The sequence below is a fragment of the Brienomyrus brachyistius genome, chromosome 7 (assembly GCF_023856365.1).
Source record: "Brienomyrus brachyistius isolate T26 chromosome 7, BBRACH_0.4, whole genome shotgun sequence".
Taxonomy (NCBI): Eukaryota; Metazoa; Chordata; class Actinopteri; order Osteoglossiformes; family Mormyridae; genus Brienomyrus; species Brienomyrus brachyistius.
In genome coordinates this window covers 20,012,042-20,028,191 of record NC_064539.1, presented here as the reverse complement: position 1 = coordinate 20,028,191, position 16,150 = coordinate 20,012,042, and the positions used below count along the sequence as shown (strand labels likewise).

The 16,150-nt window shown below is 45.1% G+C and overlaps 1 protein-coding gene across 1 annotated transcript; it reads left to right on the top strand.

Annotated features, from left to right (window-relative positions):
* Positions 1-10,674: 10,674 nt before the first annotated feature.
* Positions 10,675-15,938, top strand: LOC125746566 (prolactin-releasing peptide receptor-like). The gene is made up of 3 exons (XM_049020688.1): positions 10,675-10,792; positions 13,525-14,010; positions 15,258-15,938. The coding sequence occupies exons 2-3, from the start codon at positions 13,550-13,552 to the stop codon at positions 15,916-15,918; spliced, it is 1,122 nt and encodes a 373-aa protein (XP_048876645.1). The 5' UTR covers positions 10,675-10,792; positions 13,525-13,549; the 3' UTR covers positions 15,919-15,938.
* The last annotated feature ends 212 nt before the right edge of the window (positions 15,939-16,150 follow it).

Below are 16,150 nucleotides of genomic sequence, written 5' to 3'. Positions count from 1 at the left end.
TGGCTTTTAGGCAGCTGTTAGTATGTAAAAATAGATGCTGAGGTTGGTCTCTTGTTCATCAGCCCACTCGTCTCTCATATCTACAGAGCATTAATGGCCTTGATGACTAACGTCTGTGCGGACATCACTTTGCCCCATCAGGCTAATTAAAAATGAAAAATGAAAAGACGAAAGCATTAACCTATGCCTCACGACGCTTAAACAGGTAAAAGGACGTGAACATTTCCCATACTCTCAAAGGTTAATTTGGAGCTACTTTGAATTCCTAATGCTTGATGAGCTTGTTTAATATTCTGCATCGTCAGACTGAGTTTTCCTCCCATCCTTTCTACGGTGACTTCAAATCACAGTAACCCCAATTTTCTCTGAGCTGAGTAAAGTAAGAGTACAGCGATAGTGAAGAAAAAAAACGTAGCGTATTAGAAACTGACAAAATGGGAGATGGAAAAGGATTGCAGAGTCTGTTTTACACTACAAAGCATGTTGGAGATACCTTGTTGGGGGGATGGGGGGGGGGGGTACTAGATTATGATTACTTTAAAAAATGAATATACACTCACCTGTCCTCATGGTCCATAAGGGAACCCCCAGTGGTCACTCGGTGGGTCCGGCTTGGATGTTCAGTAAACCTTCAAAACTGACAAATCGCGGTCAATAAACACAGCCAAGGACTTGGCAGTTTTCTCCCTCCGGTTCCCACGTCAACTGATATTTGACAACATGTGCAAAAGTAATCCGAAGTGCTTCCCACCTGCAAAGTCTCTGAGGCAGCAGAACATCGTGGAATCATTTTCATATCAGCAGGTTTTCTGTTTTTGCTCCCAACCCAAGAAATGTCAATGAAACTTTTTTTCTTGTAAGACTGGTTTGTAAAAAAACTGAATTAAATTGCGTTGATCACTTCATAATTCATGTCTCAATTGCAGACAGGTTACTATTATTTATCAAAGGTTAAATACCTGAGAAAAAAAACTATGCAGTTTCACCTAACAGTCAGTTTTAATCTTCCACTTAAGTCCTTAAATAATGTTTGTTCTTTTCAGGTACAACAAAAGGGAAACCAATGGTGCAATAATTAGATTTCAAATGGGGGTAATTTATATTTACATTTTATTCACCAAGCTTTGTGGAGAACGGTGGCAGAACAGGGTTGGGAACAGCTACTGTATGTTAAAACAGTGAATCAGCAATTAGCACAGGCTTTGTCCTATCAAGTGCCACAGATTCCATTTCATTTAGGGAGCTGAAGTGCCAGTTGAAGTGCTGAAACTCTAGCCGGATGATAGTAATGATTCTACACTTCTGTAAGCTAACCGTTCAAATACCTTCCTAAAACATCACAACATCTGAGATGACTAACTAACCAGCAATATCAGCACAATAAAACAAAAATATTAGCATTGCTCTTTGCATCATCGTTTTTGCAGACCAGGAACCTTGCACACAAAGTAATAATGCTAAAGTCAGGACATGCTACCTTGTTTTAGCTCTGCAAGCACGGCTTTCCTGTAAAGTAACGGCCCTGTGAGAAACCAATCAATAAGAAGTATGGAGAAAAGGAAAAACAGCAGGCTAATTAAGCACAGCCTGTGTTTCGGGGGCCTGTGTGCAATAACATGGCAGATTAACAGAGAAACAATGACTTTGAACGATGATCAAAAACTCCATACAGCTTGATTATTGCAAGACACAAATTACAGATGCTTCAGGCATCCAAGCAGCCTGATCAGGATGCATATGTGTATTGTATCATTTAATATTTATTTAGCAGGCATTTTTGCCCAAAGTGACGGACTTGATTTCATTCAGGGCGGGACGGTCCCTGAGCAACGGGGGAAATCTCAGTATGAGGTTGGGATTCAAACCGGCAACCTTCTGATCATAACCATAACTACTGTGGATGTGGGGCATAGCCCAGATGGGAAAGAAGGTGACCATCCGCTCGCAGGTCAAAAGACAAAGTCGTTCATTAACGAAATAGAACACAGCGGGGTAAACAAAAAACTAGGAATGAGCTAAAGCATGGAGTAAACATTACGAAGAACGAAGAGAATAGGACTACGCAGCGAAGCAAATGGCACGGCACACCAACCACTCTGAACACAGACGTGCAACTACAATGAACCATCAAAGAACAGAACGAGAAAAGGCATTTATATACGCACAGAAACTAAACCCAGAAAACAATAAAGCAACACTTTTGGAATACAGTAGGATAATTAACAGAACCAAGTAAAATAAACAAAACCAAAAGTAAACAGAAAACGAGCAGGGCAAACCTATAACCAGGAACACTGGGGAACAAAATAACACATGAACATGTAGATGAGGGGAGCCTGACATCAGCCTTGAACCCATGACCAGAGGGCTACCAGTTTCCAACTCACACTCTTAACCCTATGAGTAGTACAGTAGTACAGAAACACAGAAGGGACTTGAAGGACAAGAGACCGAGTGGCGAACAGGAAGGCCAGCAACACCTGCTGGCCGAAGAGGAAAGAGACACGAAGGGCGGGGTCAGACAGTGCAGACCCTGACACACAGCGGCCCACCCTGCTGAGGGACACGCTGCCCCCACCACAGCACCAATGAAACACAAAATCACAAAAACAAGGCACGTAGATGGAAGCATAATTTTGTTGATGCCATTTTCCCATGCACAGCTCTGAATTATCTCTCCCCGTATTTAAAGGGTTTTAATTATTCTGAGCTGCTAAGGGCAGGATTGGAACAGAACTGCACATTGAAGCTAATGAGCATATTCCAGCGATCCTTTGCTGTCTCTCACACAAACCATGGTTTATTCAAAAAGCCAGGTACTTTAGCAGCTCACCCAAACGCTCGACTTGGCTTTAAAGAAAAACAGAAGATGAGGCGAGAATCCATTAGGTTTGCACAGCTCAACCCCTCGGCAACTACTGCAGATGCCACATGTGGTACATATTTAAGATTAGCTGTAAATTTAGTTCAAAGATTTTTACAACCTTTACAGATTAAAACAGCTAAATAGTTTTACTGAAGAAATTCAGGGCAAGTAATATGCTCAAAGATTCTACGGCAGGACCTTCAGGTTGGAAAGTCACCTTAATCAGTATGCATGCGGATAAGAAATGACCAGTCTGCTCTTGGCAAGCAATAGACCAATTGCAGATTTCAACTTCCAGTCCCTCCCTGTACTGACACCACAGACAATTGTTTTATTCTACCATTATTCAAGTCCATTTTTCCAGTACTGAATGTCTAGTGTGTCCTCAGGAGTTTCCGGTTATGTGCAGAGTTCCAGTGGTTTGGCAAATCGTCAGTCACACCATTACAGCCCTGATGAAATTCAAAGAGGGAAGGAGAGAGAAATACACACACACACACACACACAGGCACACACACACACACACAGGCACACACACACACACAGGCACACACACACACACACACACACAGGCACAAACACACAGACACACATACACACAGACCTGAAAAATGGTCCCAACAATGCCAAAATAATAGGTTTTATCACATTGTGAGGGATATTTTGTCCGAACAATGTAAAGTACACATAATCCACACACGCACGCACGCACGCACACGCACAGGTTTGTAATTATATCTTTGTGGGGATTCTCCATTCATTTCTATGGGGAAAACTCTAATCCCAGCATGACGAACTTAACCGCTACCCAGCCCTAAATTTAATCATAAGTAATCAAATTAAATACGAGACTTTCAGCATTTTTAATTTTCTGATTGCTCACAACGTCGGAATAACAGGTTTTCATTACATTATGGGGAACATTTGGTCCCCAGAATGTAATTTAAAGATAATCCACAAACACATACACACAGAGTACACCATGGGTCTTTAATGCAAATGCTAAGTGTCAATGGATCTGCATTGGTCTTGGATGGGAATAGCAAGGAAATACCATTTTAATGCTCTCTCTACTGGACTGGATACATTGTGGGGACAAGAATAGACCGTCCAGATAAGTGAATGTTAAACTGAAAGAAAAAAAACTGACGAGTACCTCTCTGCTGTGGCATTCTGAGTTGATGGATTGAAAGTATGGCTTGGCTAGCTGCCAAAATGGAACAGAACACGTCAACACGCAAAATAACTAAGGACAGGGGGAACCAATCGGCACAGGATGAGGTGATCACTGGCGAGGCACTGAGTGGCCCGGCAGACTATGTCTCAGTACCAGTGATCAGAAGATCGCCGGTTTAAGCCCTGATCTCAACCTAAGTCACAAGTCCGTGGGCCCTTAAGAAAGGCCCTTAACCCGCCCCCCAGCCCCAGGAGCACTGCACATTGGATGCCCCTGCACTGTTACCCCCAAGCTATAGAGTGCTAAGATGGGATTGGTGAAAAGAAGCATTCTGATGTACCGGCACTTGTACAAACAAAGCATATTTGTTGTTTGTTTGCATCCCATCAGCGCCTCTCACTATCGTCTATATGAGTTCATACCCAAATGACAGATATAAATAAAAATGTTAAGAACACGCAAAAAAAAAGAACACAGACAATTAGTGACCTCATACAACAGAAGACTTGATTAGAGATGTTTTGTGTATTGCGGCAAAAGAGAACAATCCATCTGTATTGCATTTATTGTAGCAGGACCAGTGGGCACTGCGACAAGACTCTATTTTCCTCAGAATGCTACACTGCTGTAACATTTTTGCTATAAGCAGCAATCAATACCAGCCTTCAAAATAATCATTCAGATAATGAAGGAAATGACAGAGGCTGCTTGTGGCCAGTTATAGATTAATGTTTTTTTTTTCTCATGGAAGGGTTTTGGTGAGAAATATTTCCTGTGGATACGGTCACCAAAGATAATGGTATCGTGCGAGTCCGAGCAACTACGGAATAGTCTGTCTTTTTGGGCAGGTACGGCCTTGTGTTTGCGACAGCTCTGAGAGAGATTACGTAGGGGCCCATGTGCTATGGTGACAGCTATAGCATAATTAATACCAAGATATATATTTTTCTTCACCTGAGTGAGATAACGTGCTGCCAGATGTCAAGCCGAAGGTAACTGCAGTTCTTGAATAAATAACATATGTCGTCTTTTATCAGAATTCCACAGACAGTACCAGCATGCTTGACATTCACAAGCGAGGTGAAGCCGTGTTCCTCAACTCGGTCCTCGGGTACCCACAGACGGTCCAGGTTTTTGCTCCCTTCCATCTCACAGCTGCATGGGAGCAAAAATTTGGACTGTCTAGAAGTGAGCTGGGAGGGAGCAAAAACCTGGATTTTCTGCAGTCCCCAAGGACTGGGTCGAGAAGCACTGATATAGATCGTGCTTCAGGAACACACTGTTGATAGGGTGATATCACCCCCCCCCCCCCATCGTGAGGTGAGCCTGCGGTCAGTTTTAGAGTTGTTTTGGAATGTGACCTCAATGCCCTGACTTCAGCTTGCCATTAAATATGTTTGCTGCCAGGACTGGTCCAATCCCCAGAGCAGTCACGCCTCTTGCCAGTGCGAACATTAGGTCTTTTGGGACGATCTGATCCTCACTTTAATGGCCACTACAGCTAGCAGCATGACTCACAGTTAAACAGTTTTCACATACCCTTATGCCAGTCTCTCAGTTAAAACACAAAACCTGGAGCACTGGTCAAACCCAAGAGAACTGACCACGCCATAAATGATTAATTAAAATGTCTCCGGATGACTCCACTAAGTGACAGGGAGCGGAAGGCTAATAGGGGCCATATGGACTCTGTGAAATAATTGGCTCAAAAATAAACCAATCAAAGACAGAGTTGGAATTATAAAACAGATACAAAAAAAGACAAACACGTTAAAAACCTGATGTTAGCTCGAACAGTAGCGGTTAGTTGTTTTATTGTCCAACTCTTGTTAACATTTCAATTTTTGTTACCAATGAGATGTTAAGATAACTGACAGGTGATGGTTGGTACTTATCCTTCATATACCCATAATGAGCTGAAGGAGCTTTAACTTGAAGAAGGGCTTTGTGATTTCCTGGCTGCCCTGTGAAGTGACAGAACACTTCAATATGGATATGACTGGTTCATCAAAGTGCCCCTTTCACTGAGCCATAACATCTTGTTGTTTGTCTTCTAGGTAAAGCCTCATCGCGAAGAAGTGCCAGTGGGAGCACTACTGGTCGCCGTCCGTCGAGATCCTCACATCTATCAGTGCCTGGGAGATGGGTCAGACTTTCGAATCTGAACCCAGCGGCACACTATGGATTGTCTGGACAGCTTCACAGAACCTCCGTTACATCTTAGCAGAGGTGCCAAGTCTCAAAAACAGATGAAAAGGGACAGACACTGATAAAGCAAAAATCTACACATCAAGATCCTGCCAATACTTGTCAACTCCAGTGCTGGTGATACAGCCGGGATTGATGAGCTTAGGCACTCAGTCTCAAAAACGATTTGGTTATTGCCTGTTGATCAACTGCAATCTGGTCTCAGTCAATTCAAATGCAAATAAGGAAGTGCCAGTAGGCAGACGATTACCTTAATTAATATTACCTGGAGAATTTAAATGGCATCATTAAAACTTTAATTGTATTTCTTGTCAGCTACTATTGCCGAGTCCAGTGATGGTTCAAGGAAGAACGGAATCAACCTACATACTGAGGTCCATGTGTTTGCTCCTTCCCAGCTCCCTGTCAGACAGTGCAAATTTTGCTGTCTCCCATGGGAGTTGGACTGTGTGAAGATCCCTGAGGACTGGCAGGGGGCTGGGAGGAAGCATAAATGTGATCAGTCTCGGGGCTCCCAAGGACTGGGTTGGGAAACACTGTTGTAGGATTCATTTGTATGAAACCGAGCAAAGAACAGGGACAAAATGGAAAGCCAGATTAAAGTTTGATAACCCTACAGGAAAATGCATGCTTTTATTTGTAGTGCTGGCAGAGGAACAAAGTAGATAACTATTTCCTGCAATGATAAACAGCTAAATTATTCTTCTAAAGGTAAGCCCTGTCCCTGTTTTAGCCAAAGAGTCTCAAATGGATTGATGACATCATTCATTTAGAAGCTCCAGAGGGTCGGGGAGTGGATAGGTATGAAAAGCTTATGGAAGAAGATATGGTCCACTCTCCTGACCTGAAGAAAAGCCTGACATTTGATGAAGCATCAGGAAGGACTGGGCATTTAACTCCACCAGCCAGCAGGGGGAGCGATGATTCTCAATGGCCGTGAGGTGAACCCTGCAATTCACATCTAAAGTCAACAAGCGCTGGTGTAGCCAAAGGGCACATCTCCCCTGTGATGCCAAAGGCAAAATGAATATGCTAAGCAAGGTGAGAAATGATTGATTTAAAAAATGGCACAATTTCATGGGCAGTTCACAGTCAAAGTAGCACAGCCACGTGAGAGGAATGAGAAGGGTGAGGAATAGAAAGCTCAGAGGAGTGACTGCCTCTGTATGGGGCTTCAAAAGGACTCAGATGAAGAAAAAGATGTAGCTCAAATGGTGAGCCACGAGTCAGTTTGTATTCATGGTCAATTTGAGGGAGATAACTGTTAATTCCAGACTATTCCAAAAGTCACGCGCGCAGTCATTTAACGAAACACCTCTTTCCGCTAATGCTAACTGCATGACACCACCACAAAAGGTCACACAATTAAACAGCCAAAACTGGAAAAAATGTAGAGGAAAGTAAAAGTATTACTATTAAAACAAACTGAATTGCAATGCGAAGTACTCCTTTCCTGACCTGAACGAGCAAATGTATAACAGAAAACATTTGAAAAAAAAAATTGTTAAGTGGATTGTAATATTTCAGAAAGATCAGTCAGGAGAGATATTTTTTAAATCTTCTTAGAAAGACGTGTCTGTGTTAGCTGAGCTTTTCCAGCCCTTGTGGAGATTAATAGGTGCTCATGAAGAGAATGCAATTAATGGTAGGAAGAAGGTCAGAACATAATGTATCGATAACTTCACAAGAAGCATGTGAACTTTTCCCCATGGGGGCCTTACAAAGTTGAAAAAAAATGCATTTAGTTGAATTTTAGGCATTTATTCAAAACAGCATACAATGAGGAAGGCAGGGTCTGCTGGTCCCTAGAAGGACTGAGGAATTAGCTGTGGGGCCCAGTGGTAATATCACTCTGAGCCTGGGATATGAACCAGTGACATTCCATTCAAAGCCTCCTTACCCAGTGAGCGACACACTACCCTGAGCGTACGACAGTCAGGCAGTGACTACCCTGAGCGTACGACAGTCAGGCAGTGACTACCCTGAGCGTACGACAGTCAGGCAGTGACTACCCTGAGCGTACGACAGTCAGGCAGTGACTACTCTGAGCGTACGACAGTCAGGCAGTGACTACCCTGAGCGTACGACAGTCAGGCAGTGACTACCCTGAGCGTATAACAGTAAGGCAGTGACTACCCTGAGTATACAACAGTCAGGCAGTGACTACCCTGTGCGTACGACAGTCAGGCAGTGACTACCCTGAGCGTATGACAGTCAGGCAGTGACTACCCTGAGTATACGACAGTCAGGCAGTGACTACCCTGTGCGTACGACAGTAAGGCAGTGACTACCCTGAGCATATGACAGTAAGGCAGTGACTACCCTGAGTATACAACAGTCAGGCAGTGACTACCCTGTGCGTACGACAGTCAGGCAGTGACTACCCTGAGCGTATGACAGTCAGGCAGTGACTACCCTGAGTATACGACAGTCAGGCAGTGACTACCCTGTGCGTACGACAGTAAGGCAGTGACTATCCTGAGCGTATAACAGTAAGGCAGTGACTTCCCTGAGCGTATGACAGTCAGGCAGTGACTACCCTGAGCATATAACAGTAAGGCAGTGATCATCGCCTTTCACTTTTCAGTCACATACCATAAATGATCCTGAAATGTTTGCGAGGTTGCAGATCGATGGATGAGTGCATTACGGAGTTTGTCAGGATATATGGGAGATGCCGCATTATCAGCCTCACCTAGGAAGAGAAGATGAAATGTCTTCAGGCAACATGACAACGCGGGGAGATGAATGGTATCGGCTCACGAGGCAACATGCTGCTCCAGCTCACGTAGCCGCAACCCCCCCACCCACCACCACCACCCCTCCCAGCACCCGCAGTCCACGAAGCCCAGGGAACAGATGTCATGGAGACCGGCTCCGGAATGCAATAAACTTGTATGAAGGCCAATAATGTTCTGATTAAAATCATCTTTAGGAAGATTCCCCAGGGCGCTCGTTACTGTCAGTGTGTGGGTGTGGGCTTTGTCTTCTGGGGTGTGGAGCTGCACCTACAGAGCCAGGGCTGCCCCTCACACACCAGGTAGCTGTCGAGGGGCCTCCAATTACCTGCGTTGCAAAGGTAATTAAATCATCAGTATCTCTTGGAAAGGGAGCCTCCTAAGTAAATGTTCACGGACCCTCATGGATCCTAATGAATGTTGTACACGCTTGGTGAGTCTCTGATCTCAGCAGAGAGACTGTAGCTCGGGGGCAGGTTATTGTACAGCCAAGGAGACAGAAAGCGACGCCGCAACTGGCCACCAGAGAACGCTAGAGGTGCAAAGGACGCGTCTGTAGTGCTGTCGTCAGCCAGCCTTGAATGCATTCAGTGTCTCCGTGGGTTGAACGCGAGCGCTACAGCAGTGCAGGGCACTGGGATGGGGCACGACGAGCGGAAATGGGAGGAGCGGGACACGCGCCACATTGATTACCCTCTCAAACCGCTTCAGGCTACCTGTGCGAAGGGAGCAGCCACACAATGGAAAGTCCATTCGAGTGTTTTGTTTGTCTCTCCTCTGTATGTTACATGGAGCTCCTTGCTACTTCTGTGCTCAACATGACTGATCTAGCTGCCACCAAACAGCAGCTCACTCTGCAGATTCATCCAGTGTGTGTGTATATATAGATATATATAGATATATATAAAGTATTTTTTTCTCCAGACTGACTGTGACAGCCTACCGCTTCCTCTGTGCTGGCTGAGGCTGAAATTTACGGGACATGATCAGGCACACGGACTGGCAACAAAGTCAGCCAGCAAGGGGCCAGACATTGCAGACAGATCCAGAAAAACACGTTAGTCTCACATTACTGATCATTGGGCGACCATTAAAAAAAAAAAACTCAGGTCGCGTGGCTAGAATGTATCTGCCCCCCATCCCCTGGGTATATTAGCCAGATTGACAATAGCCACATTTTGAACAATTTTAACAATTCTGACATTGGTTCCCACGAATTCCCACGCTTGACTCCTTTCGCTATGTATAGGAAAACATTTAGAGTGACTGAGAGCGAGTTACTATTTAAATTGCAAATTAACACACTCAAGCAGAAAACAGTTAAGGTAAAAAATTAATTGCTCGTTTCCCGATAACGGAAACAAAGACAACAATAAAATTGAAGTATTCTGTTTGCATTATTAAAGCCCTACATCTTAGTATTCGGTAGAGCCACCTTTTTGCCACAATGACAGATCTGAGTCCATCTGGGGCCGATGTCACCCAGGATTCATGCTGGTTCACAATAGTGCTTATCAAAATATAAAATACATTAAATACCACGATTTGCAGCTTCCGCGCCTTTAAAAAAAATAACATTGAAACGCAGTGGCAGACCGACTGCTCTCTCGGTTTCTCGCTCTCTTTTACCACCCCACCTTTTCTGTCTCCCAGTACAGCCTGGAGTGACATGAATTTATGGGAGACCTCTGGCGCGCTCCTGCACCCAGACAGCGAGCTGGATCCCCGCGCACTCCACAGGTTCGCAAAGTGCGCTAACTTCGGATTACGGAAACCGGATTCTGCTGCACTTTGTCCTTCAAGGTCAGATGTACTATCAATATATGCATAGTTAGTTTTAAACATCAAAATGCTCTGTGTAAAAAGGTTTGTTTCCTGTATTATTATTGTTGTTGTTGATTTTATGATTGTTTATATAAACAAGCCAATATATCAGAAGAGTTATAGTACAATGATAAGATATATCTTCTAATTTTCTACAGGTAGGGTAACATGTAATCGTTTCTGGTTCGTGTTTCTGTACAGTGTGTTTTTTTTTTTTTTTTTGCATGTTATAGCAAGACATACACAATACAACTCCCGTATTTAACGCTGTATGAAGCGTTTGAAGTTCTCCCTATCTTAAGGGTGTTTAATCAATCTTCAAACTTCACTGCTAATTTCCTAATTTGCTACATCGTTCTCTTGTTGCTTTAATGGAAAATATATCAGGGATCAAATTATCCCAGGCGCACAGGCATCAGGCAGTAACGACATGTTGCTAATGTAATTACCTTTAATGACAGGCTATACGCTTCTCCTGCTGCCGTTACCGAGCTACAATGCTGGTATAATTTACCTAGTGAGCCGTGAAAGCCTACGCGTTTCCATAAAGAAGATTCAGGCCGTGCAAGAGAGTGTAGCAGGGCAACCTGGAAAAGTGGCTCTTCAATGCGTGCAAATAATAATGTGTAAATTCTCAAAAATGTAAAAACTTTGAAGTACCTCGACCATCTTTTAAAATCTTTATACTGCAGTCTAATCAGTGAACAGTCAAGAGTTTATTTAACTGTACATTTAACATCAAAACACGTATTTGTGCCAAAGATCCATATTTAAAATCATGACTATGAATCACCACCTCAGATTCATTCATGACTCTATAAGAGGTGGGCAGATTGATGGATGAATGAATTTTCCTAATTTACCCATCCTTAATGAGGGATTGTGTGCGCACTTCGTTAAACTGGTAACCCGTTCAGGGTGCCTTTTGTTATCAGCTTTCCAGTCTCCTTCACTGGATGTACTGAAATATGTTTACTAAAACACATTCCAAGGTTAACTGTAGGAATCTTAAGGGGATTTTGTTGTGGGTTTATCAATCATGCCACTGATACCATCTCTTTTTTGTACATTTCCACATACAGCTTTGTGTTCTCTGGTGGTTTTTAATGTGCGGGTAAATGACTATTTTCTTTTCCCTGCTTCCATCCATCCGGATGGAATAACCCAGGATGAGGGGGGGGGGGGGCAGCCCATCGCAGGGCACGCTCACACACCATTCACTCTCACACGCACACCTACGGGCAATTTAGCAAGTCCAATTAGCCTCAGCATGTTTTTGGACTGGGGGGGGGGGGGGGGAAACCGGCCCACGACGACATGGGGAGAACATGCAAACTCCACACACGTGTGTGATTCGAACCCGGGTCCCAGAGGTGTGCGGCAACAGTGCTAACCACTGCACCACCATGCCGCCCCTTTTCCCTGCTTATTTTACAGTAAGTTATCATCTTTATCTCAGTTATGGCTTTACGGTCCTTTTGTTGCTCCTGGAAAAACACTACACACTACCGGTCACCAAACCCATTAATGTCAAACACAACTTTCCTTAAAGGCAAGTATAACCTTTATAGATATGCTGTTGCGTGAAAATATGCATTTGGCTGGTTTGATAAAGTGTATGAGGCACTCGCAAACTTTAATGAATGTGATAATTCTGCAAATATACTCACTGTTGAGGGTACAGACAGTGATCATTAGGAGAGACGCGCCTCAATAAAATTGACACTACTTGGAACCTTATGCTAACGAATATACATATACGCTTATGCAATAGCGTTAGGAAGCATGCAAACTTAAATTGAAGTAGTGTAAGGCTATCACACCCCTGCTGTACTCTGCTCACCGATCCAAAGATACAAAAAGCAAAACACTGTGGTAGCTGAACCGGCTCAGAATGGGAACCTCAGACTTAACCAGTGACAGTTTACAGCCATGATTTTATCATTCATTACTTGCTACAGCTTGGAGGAACTACAACTCAACTGAACAGACGAGGAAGGCATTTATCTTTGTAGTTTGTGTTCCGTTGGTGGGATCAAGTTAGAGTTGAGGGAAAAATTGATATTTATTTTTTGGAAACTTGGGTATTTTCAGGAGGGCCCCCATAACAGCTTTTACAACAGATGAATTATTGTGAAAATGTCGAAAAGCAAAAAATGTGTTGAGTCATTTAAACTTTTTAGGCTGAAAGAACTAGTGCTGATGTAATTCTGAAGCTTCCACTCGAACTTTTTGATTTTACGTCAAGTAAAAGCTGTGAGTTCCGCTGGTCCTTCTGTCGATCTGTGTTTGTGACTCATCCTCAGTGATCCATTCATGTCTTTCTAAGCTGTCAAACTGTGGCCTCACGCCTCCAGGTTTCTGGGCTCCCCTGCGCTGTCCTGCGCTTGCTGGAACTGCTTTGGATAAGTAGTTGCTTATGGAGCAATTGGTGCTTAAACAGGAAATCCAGCAGGCATTTTTATTTATTTTTTATTATTTTTTTATTTTTATCATTTGATAATTCCCCCAGCCTAGTGTTTCCCAACCCGGTCCTCGGAGGCCCACGGATAAACCACATTTTTGTTCCCCCTCAGCTCCCTGTCAGAGAGTCCACATTTTTGCTCCCTCTCAACTCCCGGTAGCAGTAAAAACGTGGACTGCTGTGGGAGAGACTACCCCAGCCCATAAAAAACCACCTAGTCAAAGCGCACCTCTGAACCTTGCCCTAGGTGAGACCCGACGGATCTTGCTAGAATGGAAGGCAGCGGAAACAGTAACTGGCTGGTGGCTCCGGGGCCCCCTTGTGGCATGGAGGGGAACGGTAACAGCAGCAGGCCCAGCTTTGAGGTAGCGGTGAAGAACGGCTCGTCTGGCCACAGCCCGCTGTTCGCCGGAGTGGAGTTCCTGCAGTCCTTCAAAGGCCTCATCATCCCCTGCTACACACTGGTGGTGCTGGTGGCCATGCTGGGAAACTACCTGCTGCTCCACGTCATCTGCCGCAGCCGGAAGATGCACAGCGCCACCAACGTCTTCATCGGCAACCTGGCCTTCTCCGACATGCTCATGTGCGCCACCTGCGTTCCCTTCACGCTGGCGTACGCCTTCAACCCGCACGGCTGGGTCTTCGGCCGCTTCGCCTGTTACCTGGTGTTCCTCATCCAGCCCGTCACCGTCTACGTGTCCGTCTTCACGCTCACCGCCATCGCCGTCGACAGGTGAGCCCGAGTCGCGCCAGGTCAAACTCCCGGGACTTTTGGAAACATTTCCACATAATCTATAGGTGTGACCATCAAACCTAGTGGGCTTTAAGTTGTTGTGTCATGTACATACAAGTATACAGTGTCATGAAATGGTGTTTCCCGAGAACCACTGTGGAACATTCAACAGGCGTGACGTGAGGGGAGTTTTCACAGCACTGAAGGTGCAAAAAACAGGATAGTGTGCAATAGAGGGGCTGGACATGAGAGTTTACAGTACCAGTCAAAAGTCTGGACACACCTGCTTTTAATGCATTGGTCTCTATTTTAGCTGTTATTCACCTTATAGTAAAAGGCCTTGAGGGAATGAATTAATACATATCAAATATTGCAACAACCAAGAGAAGTGTTCAACATCGCAAAATATTCTCGAACTTCAGACTCTTCAAAAGAGCCCCCTTTTGCTTCGATGACATCATTGCAGACTCTTGGCATTCATTCCTCCAGCTTCCCGATGTGACCACCTGGAACGCTTCTCCGACAGTCCTGAAGGAGTTTCCACAAGTTCTGGGTGCCCATTGGCTACCAGCTCTTACTCTTCAAACCATCTCATCCCAAACCAGCTCTGTAGGGTTTAGGTCGGGGATTATGGGGGGCAGGTTATCTGTCTCTGCATTCCATCTTCCTTGTTCATAGGTTTAATACTTACTACATCACCTCTAGGTGTGCATAGGATCACTATCTAGTTGAAAAAAAAGATTTTCCGTAAGTGTGTCCAGACTTTTGATTCTGTGTATATATATATATATATATATATATATATATATATTTTTTTTTTTATTTATTTTTTTTTTTCCTGGACAAAAAAATTGGCCAAACCCAAAGCACACAGCATGAAACTTTGGCTCATTTTCATTTTATTCAGGAGTGTAAATAATGCAACGTGTGTATAAACATACAGTATAACAAGGACAGAATAAATATAGTGGAACTGAATAAATAGATAAATGAGTTAAAGTGACCAGTGCCAGTCTGGGGGGGGGGCAGCTGAAACTGATGACAGAACAGAGAATAGTGTCTTCGTACAGCATACCATGGTAGGCCACTCCAGCGACAGTACAGAAGAAGAAACTAAATAAAAGAGAAACAAGATCGATTATCGCTGGTTCAGCACACAGCAGCTCTCGGGTAGAAACTGCTCGTCCTTCTTGGGGTTCAGCTCTGGACGGTTCTGTCTGGTCTGCCTCTCGCCCGTTCTCCTGTAGGTACTACGCCATGGTGCACCCCCTGAAGAAGCGCATCTCTGTGCCCGCCTGTGCCTACGTGCTGACGGGTATCTGGCTGGCATCCTTCGCCCTGGTGGCCCCGGCCGTGGCCCACACCTACCACGTGGAGTTCCGGAAGGAGGGCTTCACCATCTGCGAGGAGTTCTGGATGGGCCAGGAGCGCCAGCGGCTGGCCTACGCTTATGGCACGCTGCTCATAACCTACGTGCTGCCGCTGTCTGCGCTCTGCGTCTCCTACCTCTGCATTTCCGTCAAGCTGCGCAGCTGCGTGGCGCCAGGCCTCCGCACCGAGAGTCAGGCGGAGGCGCAGCGGGCACGCAAGCGCAAGCTCTTCCGCCTGGTGGCGCTGCTGGTGGCGGCCTTCGGCGTGTGCTGGCTGCCCATCCACGTCTTCAACGTGCTGCGCGACGTGGACATCCGCCTCATCGACAAGCGCTACTTCCTGCTTATCCAGCTGCTCTGCCACCTCTGCGCCATGAGCTCGTCCTGCTGCAACCCCTTCCTTTACGCTTGGCTGCACGACCGCTTCCGCGCCGAGCTGCGCAGGATGCTGGCCTGCCGCCGCGTGCGCCTGCGCAGGCACCGCGTCGACGTGCCTGCACCGGTCCTCCGCTGCGCTACAGCCAGCGTGGTTCTCTGATGCGATTCCGGGCTCATTTTGGGGGCATGTGCCTGTGTATAAGGTAAATCCTCCGCTCCAGCCTTAAACTACTTCAAATGCAATTGCTGTTATCTGAACACTGAAAGAGGCTTTAAAAACAAATGTGGGGGTGGGGGGCAAGGGATGAAAACATGGACACCACATCAGTAAAAACCCCTTCCTTTAACAATTCCACTGCTCTTGAATCACCACATTATAATCACTTCTGTGC